This window comes from Coenobita brevimanus, chromosome 60, assembly GCF_032717465.1.
Source record: "Coenobita brevimanus isolate Jiangsu-jjx chromosome 60, ASM3271746v2, whole genome shotgun sequence".
NCBI lineage: Eukaryota > Metazoa > Arthropoda > Malacostraca > Decapoda > Coenobitidae > Coenobita > Coenobita brevimanus.
In genome coordinates, this window is record NC_137013.1 from 37,453,193 (window position 1) to 37,471,109 (window position 17,917).

General features: G+C 41.3%; 1 protein-coding gene across 1 annotated transcript in view; it reads right to left on the minus strand.

Moving 5' to 3' along the window:
• The window catches only part of LOC145403377 (unconventional myosin-Ie-like), a 65,233-nt gene that overhangs the window by 43,264 nt on the left and 4,052 nt on the right, over window positions 1-17,917 (minus strand). Inside the window, exons 2-3 of the mRNA XM_080275162.1 lie at window positions 10,198-10,349; window positions 4,052-4,243 (exon numbers count right to left, since the gene is read on the minus strand). Of these exons, the coding sequence (XP_080131288.1) occupies window positions 4,052-4,243; window positions 10,198-10,349 (344 nt within the window). The remainder of the gene's footprint in view (window positions 1-4,051; window positions 4,244-10,197; window positions 10,350-17,917) is intronic.

Here is a 17,917-nt window from a genome sequence, read left to right on the forward strand (position 1 = left end):
TCACCAGACTGAAGGGGTTAATGAAAACTGCCTATGTATTCCTGCTACTGCCTGATGATTTATTCAGATAAAGAGACAACTCTCACTGTGTAATCCTGGTCTGTGTGGTCAAGCAGACCCATCTGCCACAGGCAAGCAATTGCTCCTGCAGAGCCATCTCATGCAATGAACTGATGTCCTCCTGTGGCAGACAGCAGCTCACCACAGTGAGGTGCACAGCAAGGTGCAGGATGAGTGTGGAGGTTTGATTCCTGGATGGATGCCACATTTGCATCCCCATGAAGTTAACAGAGATACCATAGTATACTCTACAACACCCTGTTACTTTATGGTTACCACCCAGCACTGTGCATGGTTTTTTTCACTACAATGATGTACAGTATTTTCTTATCCCAGCTACTAGTAGACGATGATGTGCTGCATACTTCTTACTTTAATTCTTTTTTTGTGTCAGCCCTCTTCCATTCCTATTTCTCTCATTCTTCCTGCCTCTTTTTATTACTTTTCCTTTCACTTCTGGTGGCTCTACAAACAATGACAAGCCTAATGTTTTCCTGTATCACAGGAAACAGAATAATACCCTATGCATCACCACTGGCTGCACCAAAACCACTGCCACAGCCCACTTACTGTACACTCCAAAATTAAAGTTTTCCCAGTCAGAGACGGCCTTAATATAAGAGGCACTGAATTCTATACCACACAAACATTATTAAATTCTACAACAATAGCCCACCTCCAGACATTCCAACACTGGCAATGAGGAAATACCTACACACTGACTTCCAGCATATGGCAATACAACATCTCGATCACCATACCATGCTACAGGCTACATCCACCCACCACAGGTGTCCTTGAATAGGTCAGTTCACCTAGCCTGACTTAGAGTAGGACATTGCCTAACCCTCCTCAGCTACCAGCTTAGATTTGGGTTAGATGGAATCACAGATGATTTGTACACAGCTTGAAGAATAGGCCTGCACAACATAACGCACATTATGGAGCACTGCACAGCACATGTCATATTACAATGTAGACACAACATCAGTAGTGTAGGGAACTTATGGGACAGCCCCACAGGAGTGGTTGCTTACCTGCAGTTGACAGGTCTGCCTGATAAGGCAGATCAGGGATGAGCAAGAACAAAAACAACAGTACCAGTGGTTTGGGAGAAGTTATAACATTTTGGAAAACATTCCTGACTTGTTAGAGACTGCTTTCAATCTGTCATGTCAGCTAATAAATATACTGAGACAATAAATAGTATCATTTTAATTGGACTACATTACATCATGACAGTACAGCATGAGTGTGCACAGTTTGTCTCTCCTCACCCAAACACATCACCACACAATACAGTACTCACATTCACTGCCAACATTCTAACAATCTTACTCCAGCAACTAAGTCTTAATTGAATAAAATCATCTGGCATCAGCTGGATTTTTTTTTTTTTTTTATACAAGGAAGAAGGAACCCAAGGCCAGGAGCCTGCAAACTGTTCCCTCCAAGAAAAAACACAAGATAGAGCCAAATTAAAGATCCATTCTTTTCAAGATGCCTGGCCACACTGTGTCTGAAAGACTGGAAATCACAGACAGTAGGAAAAGCAGACAGAGGGAGACAGTTCCAGAGTTGACCTGTTGCATCCATGAAGGACTGGGAGTAATGGTTAACTCTTGCATTAGAAAGCTGGATAGAAAAGGGATGAGAGTTTGTTGCTAGACGGGTGCTAAGTGCCTGCCGTAGTGGTGGTGAGATGCAAGCAGACAGTTCAGAGGAGCAGTGACCATTGAAGCAGCAACAGAAAAAAGATAAAGATGCAACAGTAAGGCGCTGAGACAGAGGTTAAAGAGAGCCAGTAAAAGGGGAAGAGTTAATAAGATGAAAGGCCTTTGCCTCCACCTTGTTGATAAGAGCTGTGTGTGGAAAGCTTCCCCGCAAAAATGGGTCAAATAAAACCCATGTATTAAGTCAACAACTGTGCACTGGTAACGAATACACGGAGTCGACTTAGCACACCAGATCTCTTGGAAGCAGATTTTACAAGAGAGGCGATATGTTCTTTCCTGGATAAATTCCAAGAGAATGAAAACCCGAGTATGTTTAATGATACTGCAGGATTGAGCTGGATATTGTTAAGAATTAGATGGTACTCCTGTGAAAAATTTTGTTGGGTTGATAGATGTAATAACTGAGTTTTTGATGCATTAAATATAACAAGATTATTTCTACCCCAATCAGAGATATGAGCCAAGTCTGACATTAAGTGTGCCAGAGCCTTATCCCTTGTTTGTAGTAGAATAGTTGTTCCCTAGGGAGTCTGGCCGAACAGCTCCGAGTCCCTTAGGAAGGCCATGGCCGAGACTGGGCTTTCCAACAGAGCTCTCAGGGAATATATGTTGTGTGGCTGACACAGACAATTGTGTGCAATGTAGTCTTCCATAATGTGCTTAATAGTATGGGGTGCCGTGTTGCATTCTGGCCAGGCATCAGCGACGGAGTCATCCAGCCTATTCTGATAACTCAAGAAGGCTGGATGATGCCCACATCTCAGCCTGGCCGGGTGGACCCTTTCCTCACGAGGAAGTAGGATTCAGAAGGGTGGATATCAGGAGGCCGTGCATGCAGCTGTGTGTTGTCTTTAAGTGACTGACTGGAGCGGCGAGTGATCTGAGCATGGATATGCTTCTGGAAGCTGGTTTGAGGCCGGTGAGCAGGGAAAGATGACAGTACAATATCTGTGTATGATATCATGTGCTGGGTGTTGTTCTGATGTTCCCTGGTGTGTGTGGACGTGCTGCCATGTAGTGTAGTGGATGGTGTCAGTTTGTGGAGGCAATGGTAAGAATTTAGATGCCTCTCATGTCCAGATGATTCTTGACTTTGAGGACTTTGGTTTCTTGGTATAGGTGGTCTGTGGGTGTATAGTAGCTGTGCAGCCTGTGATTATTTTTAGGGCCTTGTTCTGTATGGTCAATAAAGTGTTGTAGTGTGTTTTAGTGAAGTTAGAAGCCCGCGCAGGCTTTGCATAATTCATCACTGAACATATATATTGTTTGTATACTGTGGTGGTGGTATCATTGTTGTGTCCAAATGTTGTATGGACAAGTGACCTTAAGGCATTGAGTCTTGGTGTTAATTTATCTTTAATGTTTGTCATGTGATGTTTAATTGACATGGATGTATTGTATGCTACACCAAGGGTTGTGTGTGTGTGGGGGGGTAAGGGAGTGTTGTTTATGGCGAGGTGTGGAATGTGACTATGTTCTGTTGTTCAGTTTGTGAGAAGGGTCACTGTAGATTTGGCTGGGGCTATTTTGAGTATGTTTGTGGTGAACCATTCATGTAGTGTGTTGAAGTACGGTTGGAGGATGTGTGCAACTATGTTTGCATTTTGGTGTGTACATGTGTTATGTCATCCGCATAAGAAACTATGTGTATTTGTGTGCAAAATAGCAGTCAACAAGTGTGAAATAAAAATGATGTCCTTGGGCTGAAAGGGTTAATATCTCCAACTTATCTGACAATAACACTGACTGGTGATATCAGTGAGCAAACTCCTGTCCATGGTGTCATTAATAAGACAACCATAGGACATCTCCACCTCTCAATGAAGATACTGCTGCATATGGTAAAAGCGAAGGAGAAAATTAATTACCTGTACAGTATACCTCCACTTTTAATTCCCCAGACCAGCCTGACAGTAACTCACCGGGTGTCAGAATATGAATAGCATAGTACTGCACATAGTATCGCTATTTTTCAGTGCCACAACTTTACCTTGCAATAGCACCATGATTAGTATGAATACAAGAATCATACATCTGTTGGAGAGGGATGCCTTCAAGTGTTGGCATCAACATAACTGGAGCTGCCTAGTTTTAAAAACATCCCTCAGTTCTCTCCCTATCTCTCAAAAGGTGAATTGTGGGCCAAAGGGGAATGGCAGCCTCAGCCCACAGTTCACTAGGTTCACATTCAGATGAGCCTAAGGCTACAACAACAACAACAACAGCACCACCACCATTTGACTTCCCACTCTTACCTGATAATAACACACTGGCTGTCAAAATCAATGAGCATATTCCTATACATGGTGTCTGCAAGTGAGAAGATGTGTGGAGGCACCTCATACTGGGCCGCACCCTGGTACATCTCAATCTCCTTGTCCCCGAAGTACGGCAGCTGCTTGAAGGGGTTAACTGCCACCAGCACTGGCCCAATGTAGGTGTAGATCCTGGGGAGTAAAGAGATGGTAGTGAGGTGAAGGATTTGGTAGTGGATGGAGTGTTCTGGCAACTCTACACTGAGTGACCAACCAAATGCTTTCCTGTGTACTCTAGGAATGCTAGGTAGTGGCCATATTACTAATATATGCCTGTCAGCCTAATGAGTTATCCAATCGGATATGGCCTATAACGGTTCACATCTGAGGGTAGCTAGATTATATTACTCATATAATGGCATTCAACATCAAGTGACTGATCTCACCTGTAAGTCAACCTAATCCTAGGTTTCTATGCAACTGATGGGGGAATAAAAGGATTGGATGATGGATGGTTAAAAGTTATGTAGTGGAGTAAATTTTGAGTCTATAGTGCAGTATAAGAACCTGGTAAAGGATCTGACGATGTAGTAAAGAATTTGTACTGGCGTAAAGAATTTAGCAGTAAAGTATTATCTTAAGCTTCTGTACTTTCATATAATGACAACTTTTTAATGTGGATCTGTCAGAAAGAGTTCAAAGAAATACACAGAGGTGGTTTGGCCATGTGGAGAGGATGGAGAGTGAGAGACTAATAAGGTGCATGTATGTGAGTGAGGTGGAAGGGGGGAGAGGGAAGGGGAGGCTATGGATGCGGGATGGAGTGGAGGGGTATATGAGAGAGAGGGGTGTGAGCTGGGAGCAGGGCAGTGAAATGGCAAGGGACCAGGTGACATGGAGGCAATTTGTTTGTGGCCACCCCTTACAGGATTAAGGAATCTGGCAATAGATAGATAGACTGACAGAAAGACAATTTTTAATCTTATTCCAGCACCTGCCATCCTAATACACCCAGCTTAAGGTGAGGGTTTTCAAAAAAATAAATAAATAAATGGAAACTGTTTCTAATATTCAGCAAATAATAGCTGTCAGAAGAGTAGCAGTAAAAAATATATAAAATAGAAAACTGAAAAGTAAAAGGAATGAAAGTGTGCAGGAAGACTGCCTGAAAACTAAAAGTTTGTGCATTTTGTTGTCAGGAGGGTAGAATAAGAAAAGATAGAAGTGGAAAGGAGAAACTGGAGGGAGAAAAGAACTATGGTACCACAAATAACATGTAGAGGATAGGGGAGAAAAGAACTAAATGCAATGGACAGAATGGTGAGAGAAAAGAACAAAGTAGAATGCACAGAATGGAGGGATGGAGCAGAGGACATGAGCTATAAGACAAAAAGGATGTGTACATTTACTGTCAGATGAAAACAAAAACAAAGAGGAAGTATGGATATTCTTCTTGATGCTGCTGATCAACTCCGGTCTGCCTGGCTAAGCAGACCCATCAACATTAGAGGGAACAAGCTAGAACATTCAGGGGAGAAGCATATTTGTTATCAGTAGGATATAACTGGAGAAAAGTGTCGAGAATGGAGGGAAGACCAGCAGTTTTAAGGGAGGTGCATCTCTGTTGTTGGGATGATACAATGAAAATAGAAACAAACTGTAATAAAGTGAGTAAAAGGGGGCTTGCTATACTCTGTTCCCTTTAACTACACGCAAAAGTGTTATCTCCCAATCTTGACTGCTGAGATGTAAAATAAGATTAACACAAAAATTTGGTGCTAGGCATGAAGAACTGCTATGATAAGACTACAGAGCCACTGCACTGTCTTTTTCTGCCACTGAGCTATGTGAAATGACCCACAAGAGGTCAACGTTCCCCACCTAGTTAAAATGAATGAAATATTGAATACTGTATGCTAAAGGCATGCATACAGTAAGTTTTGCTTTCCATGGCCTTCCCCCCCCCCCATCCAGTTAAGTCCACAAAAACTGCCTATTACGCAGTTTAATGTTATCTCTTATACAGCTATCTGCCAGTATTTCCCAATTTGAAGTGCTAACTGCATGGTACAACAGTGAGATCTTCTGGAAAACATCTCTAACTTACAAAGAAAAACTGCCTGTAGTTATCATTTTAGTAGTATGGATGAATAGAACAAAGTGGAAAGGGGAGAATGGAGGCAGGGACTGAGAACACACAGTGAAGGACACAGGCCACTCTCTTCATATAAGATCATCCTTGTCCCTCTGCCCCACTGCTCCGTCATCTTCTCTCTGGTGTATACTGTACCAGCTTTTTCAGGTTATTTATTACATTTATTCATTTATTTTTTACACATTCAGGCTACTATGACCCACCCTGGGAATAAAATACTTTGCCATTAGCAATAAGAGGATTAATGGTGACTGTGATAACACCGTCAGGCTCATATGGCTTACTCTTTGATGAATGAAGACATATGGTATTAGGTGGATAAAAATACCGTCCTAGAGTTGTTTTGACCTTTAAGTCAACAGATTACACAAGAATTTTCTATTAAAATTCCACAGCTACCAAAAAAACTCACTTCCCAATTTCTTTCAATTTCCTGAGCCGACTGTATGGAAAATGGTGTGATAATATCTACAGTAAGGCAACCATGCCCATGTAAGGGTTGTGTATTTTGTCTTGAAGAAGACTAGTATTATAGTAACACTATTTGAATGAACAAAATGCTCTAGTAAACCTCCTTTGGCATTTCAGTACAGAACTTCACCATAAATCTTAAATCTCAAGAAAAGTCACCTTTGATAGCTACACCCACCCCTGCAGTATTTATGGGAATCACACCTCTCTGGTTCAAAGGTTGTACCGGTGCAGGTAACTGCTTAGAGCTCTGCCCTGCCCCCCTGTGTCATATTTATGGCTATTCCAGTGCAATGCAGGTATGTAGTTGGCTAGTACTCATATCTATCTATCTATCTATTGCCAGACGCCTCAATCCCGTTCGGGGTGGCCACAAACAAATCGCCTCCAAGTTGCCCTGTCCCCCGCCATTTCACTCCCCTGCTCCCAACTCACACCCCCCTCTCTCATATACCTCTCCACCCCATCTCTCCATCTCATCCTCGGCCTCCCCCTCCCTCTTTCCCCCTCCACCTCACTCACATACACTCTCTTCGTCAGTCTTTCACCCTCCATCCTCTCCACATGGCCAAACCACCTCAGTGTGTTCCTCATAATGCTTCCTATCACATCCACATCCACACCACAACGCTCCTTTATATCCTCATTCGTCAGCCTGTCTCTCCATGTGACTCCACAGGCTCCTCTTAAATAACTCATTTCCACTGCTCTCACTCTTGACTTGTGTCCTTCCAACAACGTCCAAGCTTCACTTCCGTACGTTAGAGTTGGTATCACAATACTGTCATGTAGTAACTTTTTCACTTCCATGCTCACTTCCCTGTTTCTTATCACTGCTTTCATATATTGTGTATTTTTATGGGTGTATGTATGTACTGGTAAGTATTGTATCTATGTATGTATACCCCAACATTCACCCCCCACCCTACCAAGAAGACCTGGACCTCATGCTTCAAAATGGTAGTGATTCAGTCAATGAATGAGTGAGTGAGTGGATGACAATTTGGGACACACATCATTTGGTCACCCCAGTGGGTGTGGCAAAAATAACATAATTAATACTTTATCCACCTAATTAATTGCTGGCAAATTGGTTATGATGATGATGAAAATACAATATGAAGATAAAGACAACAATGACAATAAAAATTTTACTTTCAACCCAGGATTCATCACCATTCCTCTCCCACCTAAAAACCTAACAACGACTCCAGCCACCCTCCACCCATTCTGTCCCAGTCTGAGTCACTCATCCTGCTCAACACAGTTCCCTTCATCTCTCCTCCACTACCCCTCTCCATCTCTCCACATTGTCCCTCCACTCCTCCATTCCACACATACTCTCTATCCATACATATCTCTATATCTCCAAATATTTCCTCCACATCTGTACACACTTCTTTCACTTTCTCCATAGTTGGCATTATCTCCTCCTCACCATATCCCCCTCCATCTTTCATAGGCTGTTCTCTCCACTTATCCACATTTTCACTCCAGCCCTCCTCCACTCCACACATTCCCTCCTTCTCTGCATGAATTCCATTAATCGCTCCACACATTCTCTCCATCTCTGCATGTATTCCCTTCATCACTCTTCATATTCCCTCTATCTATGAATGTATTCCATCCATTTCTCCACACATTTCCTCCATTTATGCATGTATTCCCTCCATCTATGCATGTATTCCCACCATCTCTCCATCTACGCATGTATTACTCTCCATATATTTCCCCCAATCTCTTCAAATACTCCATCTCTCCAATATTCCCTCCACCTCTAAATATTACCCCCATCTCTCCACTTATTCCCTCCATCTTTCCACATGGTATTTCTCAAATTTATTCAATTATCCACCTATCATTCTGTCCATCTAGCTTCATATACACCTACTGATCTATCTAAGTAAGGCGCCTCTTGTATCAAAACTCCTAAAACGACAGCTGACGGCTCTCCAAATTATACTTGATAACACCATACAGTTTTACTTCATCATTCCATCCAAAAGTTGTTAAAGTATGGTGCATAATTTATTTATTTATTTTTCATTAATAATTCTTTTGTTATCTCCATTCAGACATCCAACTTTTACACTTATGACAAACTCTTATTTTTCATCCATTTACTAATATTATTATAATTATTAATGAGATCTCCATACAATCTATCTACCTTATGAGAAACAGTTCCTAACAGAGCGGTCACCTATAGCCTTCATTAACCTCTTCACTATCAGAATTTCCTATTTTGAATAAGATGGCCTGGATGCTGCAATTACCTAAATATTAACGGTACACCACTGACAAAGGGATAATGATTTATACTGTATATCCATCCACTTGAATACCAATCTATTTATCTATATTTAACTTTTTATTTGTTTGTACATCATGTGTTTGTCTTGTATGATTGAAGAGGCTACAGATTAATGTATAATTTTAACTGCATACCAATCTATTTATCTATCTAGTTATCTATCTACGTATTTTTTTATATATCTATCTATCTACCGATCCACCTCCCATGTTTGTCTAAATTGAATGAAGGAGCAACATATTTACCTATCATTCCATTTGAATACCCATCTATATTTATCTATCTAGTTATCTATTTCTTATCTATTTACCTATCTACACAGGTGTCTAGCTAGAGAGTTCAGGAACAGAGAAATTACGTTATTAAGTTTTACTATAATAAATCAATTAGTCCAAACTTTATGGTGAGACAATGATACAGCTGTTTATACCACTGATATCCTTGAGAGAGAGAGAGAGAGAGAGAGAGGGCGGAGGGTGTGTGTGTGTGTGTGTGTGTGTTGTACGCAAATTTGTTCTTTGTGTATGTGCACCTATACGTAAATGTATCCCACGTGTTTGTGTACATGAAAGTGTGAATAAACATGTATTGGTATGTGTATATATCGTATATAATGTGCTTGCGTTAATCTGTATGTACGTCTCTATGTAGGCTATGTATACTGTTGCGGCCGGCTTTAAATGTGTATGTATCTAAATATAGTATGAGTACGTGTATGTATATGTGTGTACATGTGAGCGCATGCATGTGTATGAGTGAGTGAACAAAGGTGCTAAGCGAGTGAACGGTAATAGGAACGATGCTTTGTTATACCTTTTCTTGTCCTTTTCATTTTTTACAAATTTCCTTCGGCTCAGTAGAGACATTTGTAAGTAATGAGTTTCGATATGGTCTTCATTAACCCCTGCTCTACATATACATATACAGGCTCTTTCTTAGCTAAATAAAATCGTCTGACAGAAACAAATTGGTATATGTCGCTGGACTGCAAACGGACGAATTTCTCTTCCAAGTTACTGTGGGCTAACAACATTTATTGTGCCACTGAGCTACGGGAAATAAGCTGCAGAAAGTCGGTGAAATAAAGTGCAAAAGAACGAAAATTATAAAAAAAAACACTGACTTATTCTGTTGCTGAGCTATGGGAAATAAGCCGCTCGAGGACGATATTCCCTGCCAGGTTAAAGTGAACGGACTATAGCATACTTGTCTTCCATGAACCGTCGTTTGAGATTGTCCGTGATGGCTGCCTCGGTGATTTTGGTGAGCAGTACCATGTCATCCACCGAGGATTTTTTGGCCCCCGCTTCGCTCTGCCAGTGGAATGCCTGCAACACAAGAAGAAAAGAAATCAGCATCTGCAACGTGAAAACTCAATATTTGTAATGCATAGATAAACCCACGCCTGCAACACAAGAAAATAAATCAACATCTGCAACGTGACAAATCAACAGCAACGTGACGATAACTCAATATTTGAAATACACATAAATTCACGCCTGCAACACAATTATTCAGTATCTGCAGTACAAGCATGTCTGCATCCACAACATGAAAATATCTAAATATTTCAATACAAACACCAACTAAGAAATAAACTGGTACAGGAAAGGTGATAGGAATACTCTTTACCTGACAAGAATACGTTTTAATTCAACAGCGGTAATATCATCATCATCACCATCGCGGTCACTCAGTTGGTTTTGCGGAGAGATGCACAGCAAACCAATCAACAGCAAAACAACACAACACACCATAAGATCATCATCATTACTGAATTTCCTTTGTGGGGAGATCTAGAGCAAACCATTCAACAACACAACACACCATAAATGCAACACAAGCCTAACAATAGCTATCATGCAGACACATCCCAGTAATTAAGGGTCATCAAACTATTAACAATGATGACTCTTTGACATTACTCTCTCTCTCTCTCTCTCTCTCTCTCTCTCTCTCTCTCTCTCTCTCACAAACACACAAACACACACAGATCGATCATTTCATTCATTTCCCTTATATACTTTATCAATATGAAGGTGATTACTGTGACTTGATAAACACATTTCCTTCTGCAGGAGAGAGAGAGAGAGAGAGAGAGAGAGAGAGAGAGAGAGAGAGAGTTATCAGGATGTGACTCAATCTCCACCATCATAAAAACAGGATGAACCATAACAGTTGTAGAAGTAAGGGTGAAATGCTTTAAATAACTACCACCACTACTACTACTGCTACCTCCACCACTACTACTACTGCTACCACCACCACCACCACCACCACCACCACCACTACTACTGCTGCTGCTATTATTACCATTAAACCATAACAGTTGTAGAAGAAAAGTTAACATGCTTTACATTACTACTACTACTGGTACCACAATTACTACTACTACTACTACTACCACTACTGCTGATACTACAGTACTACTACTACAACTAACCACTGAAATTCATTGTCATACAAGAAGGAAAATGCTTAAGTCAACAAGGATGGTACAACACGTTATTCTAATCTGTGTTTATTTCCGGGTTGGGTAATATACGTACTTCCTTATTCAGCACCTCACACCATCCATTCATAACTATCCCCCTCCTCCTACTACTACTAATTTATCTTTCTATCTATTACCCTCTTCTGTATCTTACTCCCTTCCCACCTTTCATTTCCTTTAAGCTACTTTCCCACCACTACTACTATTGCCACTACTACTACCACTACTACTACTGCCATCACCTTTACTACTTCTACTGTCTACTACTATTCAGGGCTGACATTTTTTTTTTTCCCAACCCGCCAGGGTTTTATATAAAGAACCCGGGTAAAACACAGGATTTTTACAAACCCTGAGATTTTTTTACAGTAAATATTTTTATTTCTTTTAAACGATATATTATACAAAATATATTTTATAGCAGAGTGAGCATGGATGTGAAAAAGTTACTGCATGACAGTATTGTGATACCTCCTCTAACGTATGGAAGTGAAGTTTGGACCTTGTTGGAGGGACAGAAGTCAAGAGTGAGAGCAGTGGAAATGAGTTATTTGAGAGGAGCCTGTGGAGTCACATGGAGAGACAGACTGACAAATGAGGAAGTGAAGGACCGTTGTGGTGTGGATATGATAGGAAGCGTTAGGAGAAACACAATGAGGTGGTTTGGCCATGTGGAGAGGATGGAGAGTGAAAGACTGCCGAGGAGAGTGTATGTGAGTGAGGTGGAGGGAGTGAGAGGGAGGGGAAGGCCAAGGATGGACTGGGGGAATGGAATGGAGAGGTATATGAGAGAGGGGTGTGTGAGCTGGAAGCACGGAGGTGGAATGGCGGGGGATAGGGTGACATGGAGGCTATTTGTTTGTGGCCACCCCTTACGGGATTACGGCGTCTGGCAACAGACAGATAGATAGTACCGTGCCATACTGTAATTTCTTTCAGTACTGGACTACAGGTTGAAACACGTAATACAATGATGATGAAACTTGGAGTGTAGACACTCATGTTGAAAATACTACTACTCATATATACTGTGTATTCAAATGTAATAATTTAAGAATGATAAAATTATTCCTTTTAGATACTGCTCAGTAAAGGCTAAATAGTACTGTACTGTAACTTACATTATGCAATATCATGAAGTATAATGTTAGAGTATTATGCAGTTTTTAAATCAAAGATTTATCTAACCATATTGTAAATTTTCATGCTGAGACGTGTTGTGCAAAGCATGATGAAAGCCAGGCTACTTAGCCTAAGAGGCATTCATGTTGTAACATGTATAAACAAACAAGCATAAATACTTCATTCAGAATAGCACAACTAGACCAGTCTTTCTTGGGCAGTAGCCAGTGGAGGGTCACTACGCAACATCATGACAAGCAAAGGCAGATACAAAGCTACTGAATGGAGTGAGTTTGAAGAAACTAATGATGAGAGGGGAAAAAAGAAACAGAAATGTAGACACTGTAGTGAAAAAATAAGTTCAAAAGTAGAAAGACTGAGAGAACACCTGAAGAGATGCATTCCTTTTCTCAAGAAAACGTCTTCACACCAAAAATCCCTGGAGGAGGAGGAGGGGGAGGACATAAGCGCATCTAATGAAAAAAAAAAAAAAAAATCTGCCAGGAACATCCACAAGGTATCAACAGTATCAACGATGAGATGCACACAAGCAGGCTATGTTGGTTTGGACATGTGGAGACGATGGATGAACTAAGCTGGGTGAAAAGATGCATGTCGGTGAACGTGGAGGGCGCTGAACCAAGGGTTAGACCTAGAAAGACGTGAGATCAGACTGTACAATCTGACCATGGATCTGCCCCTGAATTTAAAAACCTGGCAAGTGAGGCAGCTCTGAACAGGGCTGCCTGGAGTGCCGCCATTACGACATGAGACTGGAACCGCACTTTGTGTGGAGCACTCGGTCTTTAAATTTGTGTATGTATGTACATGTACAGTACATAATTTATCGATTAAATAATTAATATTTTTATTTACTGTAATTTTTTAAAACTACCCGCCCGGTAAAAAAAAAAAAAAAAAAAACGGTCTGGGAGGGTAAGTGGGTAGGTACCCGGGGAGCTATCCATGCCAACCCTGGTACTACTACTACTACTACTACTACCACCATCACCTTCACAACTTCTACTGTCTGCTACTACTATTGTTACTACTACAACTACTACAACTAATGTTACTACTACTGCTGCTACTACTACTACTACTAGTACTACCACTACTACTTTGACTGTCTACCACTACTACTACTTCGACTCTCTGGTCCTGCTACTACTATTATTACTACTACATGAAAATCAGGTCTCCAAAACACATCAATCAGCCAATCAAACAACACACCTGACCTAGGCCTTAATCCTTTCTGTCCCACTACCTATTTTCTCCTTTACTACTGCTACCATATGACGATTTTATTCAGCTCAGAGGAGGCGTCTTGCACAGGAGGGGTTAATGAAGGCTGAATCTAACTCCTCAAGGTCGAAAATTCTATGCAATGGTGATCAAAATCGTCTGGAGAGAGAGAGAGAGAGAGAGAGAGAGGGGCCACTGCGTACACTTTAACCCCTTCAATACGATTACTTGATTTTTATTCAAGTCAGGAAAGAGATGAAATAGTCCTGCACATCGATTCATCTCCCTTCAGCTGAATACAATCGTCTGAGGACAAACAGTACAAAACGTCACTGTACAAAAGTTTTTAATGCTCCCATGTACAGTATATATACGGTCTATGTATGTATGTATGTGTATGTATGAATGTTATGTATGTATATATGTATGTATAAATGTTACGTATATATGTATGAACGTATGTATGTATGTAGGTGTATGTATGTATGTAGGCTACTCATGAATGTATAGTTTATGTCGATCCCATGCAGCGGGTATGAATGTCAGAGTGTTTTGGGCGACTAGCCTGGTATGCTTATAATAGTCAGACTCTGTGAACCTGTTTGCTTATAACCGATATGTGTAGAGACAGATGACCAACATAATGTAAGGACACGCCGCTAAATCGATACCGCACTTAAACGTCCGATATGGTTTAGATTTCAAACCCGTGATCGGGAGACTAACACGGCACCACCGAACCACCGAGGGTAACCAGGGAGATGACGTGACATTAATGAGACTGAGTGGTGGTGGTGGACGTAATCGGGGTCATCCTCAGAAGACAGGAAGCAGAGGAAATGGGAGTCTTGACTGAGATGTGTTTGGTTACTGGGGAAGACATACACACACACACACACACACACACACACACACATGTAGGGCACAAACACACATGCACACAATACAAAGCAACACAAACATGCAGGGCACAAATACACATGCACACGATAGCTACAAAGCACACCAAAACACACACGACAGCGGCACACACAAACACATGATGCATAAACACACATTACACACACTCTCTCTCTCTCTCTCTTTCTTTCTCGTAGCAACATAATATCCACCCAACGCTCGTCTCCTAAAAAAAAATCCAAAAAGATGGTAGAGGGAAAAAACGCAATTACACAGAAAATGATTCTAGCAGCAACTCACATAATCTCTCCAACGTTCAACTCTTCCGATGGCAGATGTGACAGGAAGGGAAGCATGCGCGCGCGTACGCACGCACACACACACACACACACACACACACACATTCTTCCAGTGTTCAACGTTTTTTTAAATAAGCCACCATAGGAGAGGGAAAACATTACACGCACACACACACACACACACAAACACGCACACACAAACACGCACACACACACACACACATAAACACACACACAGTGAGAGAGAGAGAGAGAGAGAGAGAGAATCATCCTTTCATTTCCTTAATCAGTTTCTTGTCACCTTATCTATCTATACATGTACATATGTATCTATTCTTTTATCTACATGTCAAACAATAATTTTCTCTGTATCAATACACATATAATTATCTTATTATTACATATTTTCCCATCTGTTTACCTTTATCAATCTAGCAACCCACTACTTACACACGTATCTCTGTCTGCATTTGTGTGTTTGTTATACGCGTTTATCTACCTATCATGATCATCAGTCTATCTACTCGCATCTACCTATCGATCAATCTACTTCCTTAACCCTTCAACATTCTTGCCATCCAGAGACGATTTTATTCAGCTGGGGGGAGGCCTTTCGAACTGCAGAGGTTAAATATAGCTTCCACCAACACCATCCCAACTAAAGGTCCCTCCTATGACGCATAAAAATCGTCTAAGTACAACATAAAATGCGTGTTTGGGCTAAAAGGGTTGACCACTTCACTACGATGACTTTTGTTACAATGACCTTCAGACTGAAAGAGTAATTTTTTTTTTTTTCTTTTTTATGTGTCCGACTCTGGGCATAGGCTTCACAGCCTGCTATCAAGGCCCAGCAGTCCTCCTTCATACCATACACCTCTACATGTCACCACTTCGACGCTAACACCCACAGTCCATATTGAATACATGCTAGGGCTGTCTCATACAGGACTGGTGTATTGGTATTAGCGGGGGTATTTTTACGACATGTCGGCGAGTCTTCTGGTAGATCAGTAAAGCCTGATTTAATGAAATTCAAATCCTTAAACTGTTCCCTGCCCCAGCCGGGATTCGAACCTGGGTCCGTTAGGACTGCAGGCTATGACCGTGTATTTTTGGATAGGGCTGGTAAACATCCTTCTGTGTATTATTTATGCAGAGTATGGCGATGTCAGAAGGATTCTGATAACACAGAATAGGACAGTAATGTGTACAGTAATAAGCAAAATGAATCGCTTAGGAAGATGTGTTAAGGAGATTCCTTAACCAACGAGAATACGGACCTCAACCTTTACCTCTGTTCCGTATAGTCTTTCCTCGACGAAACAGAATCGTCTGGAGGCAGCATGAATATCAACGCATGAAAGACAGTGGTAAGAGCAGTATTAGTAGCAGTAGTAGTGGTAATGGTAGTAGCAGTAGTAGTAGTAGTAGTAGTAGTAGAAGTACCGGGTAGTACTGTAGTAGTAGTAGTAGTAGTAGTACGAGTAGTAGTTGTAGTAGTAGTAGCAGTAGTAGTAGTAGCAGTAGTAGTAGTAGTAGTAGTAGTAGTTGTAGTAGCAGCAACATTCCTCCACCTGGTATCTGTCATCTCTCCTTTTGGAAGATAAGGAGTTGAGGGCGTTTTGTATAGCCAGACAGCTTCACGGCCGCCATATCAGTGCCACCACATGAAGGCGTCTCTCCAGCACGAAAACGATGGGTTGAGATGCTAATTGCCATCTACCAAAACCAACGACCCAATTAAGGACGTCGTTGCCAAGATTAGTACTCATAATTCTTCAACAATAAGTTAATAACGAGGCCTAATTATCAGTACTCCATCTTAACAGCTGTACAATTAGCCAGTCTTTAATTACAGCCATTGGAAATAACAGGAGCTACGGTATTTTCGCTTCCTTTAATCTTACCGCACCAAGATGTTCCACTTACTTTAGTCTTCCTTTCGTTAAGCGATTTTACCAAGTTTAGGACGCATCTAGCAGTGAGGCTAAAAAATCATCACCACCACCACCACCACCATCATCACATCATCATCATCATCACCACCACCACTATCACATCATCATCATCATCACCACCACCACTATCACATCATCATCATCACCACCACTATCACATCATCATCATCACCACCATTACTATCACATCATCATCATCATCATCACCACCACCATTATCACACCATCATCATCACCACCACTATCACATCATCATCATCATCACCACCACTATCACATCATCATCATCACCACCACTATCACATCATCATCATCATCATCACCACCACTATCACATCATCATCATCATCATCACCACCACTATCACATCATCATCATCATCATCATCATCATCACCACCACTATCACATCATCATCATCATCATCATCATCACCACCACTATCACATCATCGTCACCACCACCACCACCACTATCACATCATCATCATCACCACCACCACTATCACATCATCATCATCGTCATCATCACCACCACCACCACTATCACATCATCATCATCATCATCACCACCACACCTCTTTTCCATTCCAAACATGGAGTGAGAAAGGGTCCGGAGAAAAGGAAAACAAAAGAAAAAGAAAAGGAGAGGTGGGGAAACTACCCAAAGTTCTGCCACTGAATGCGCTACACATTCACTGTTACCACTCAAGCCCCGAAACTACGGCTATATTACTGTCATTCTCTGTAGTTGTCTTTCTCAAAGCTCCGTACTTGGATAATGGCCTAAACCCTTCTATTAACAATTAAAAAAAGACTTAGACAGTCCTCCATTTACATTATTTATTCTGGCTAATATTTCTCATAGCCACAGCAAGCCCCTGTCCCCTAAAGACTCTGATCC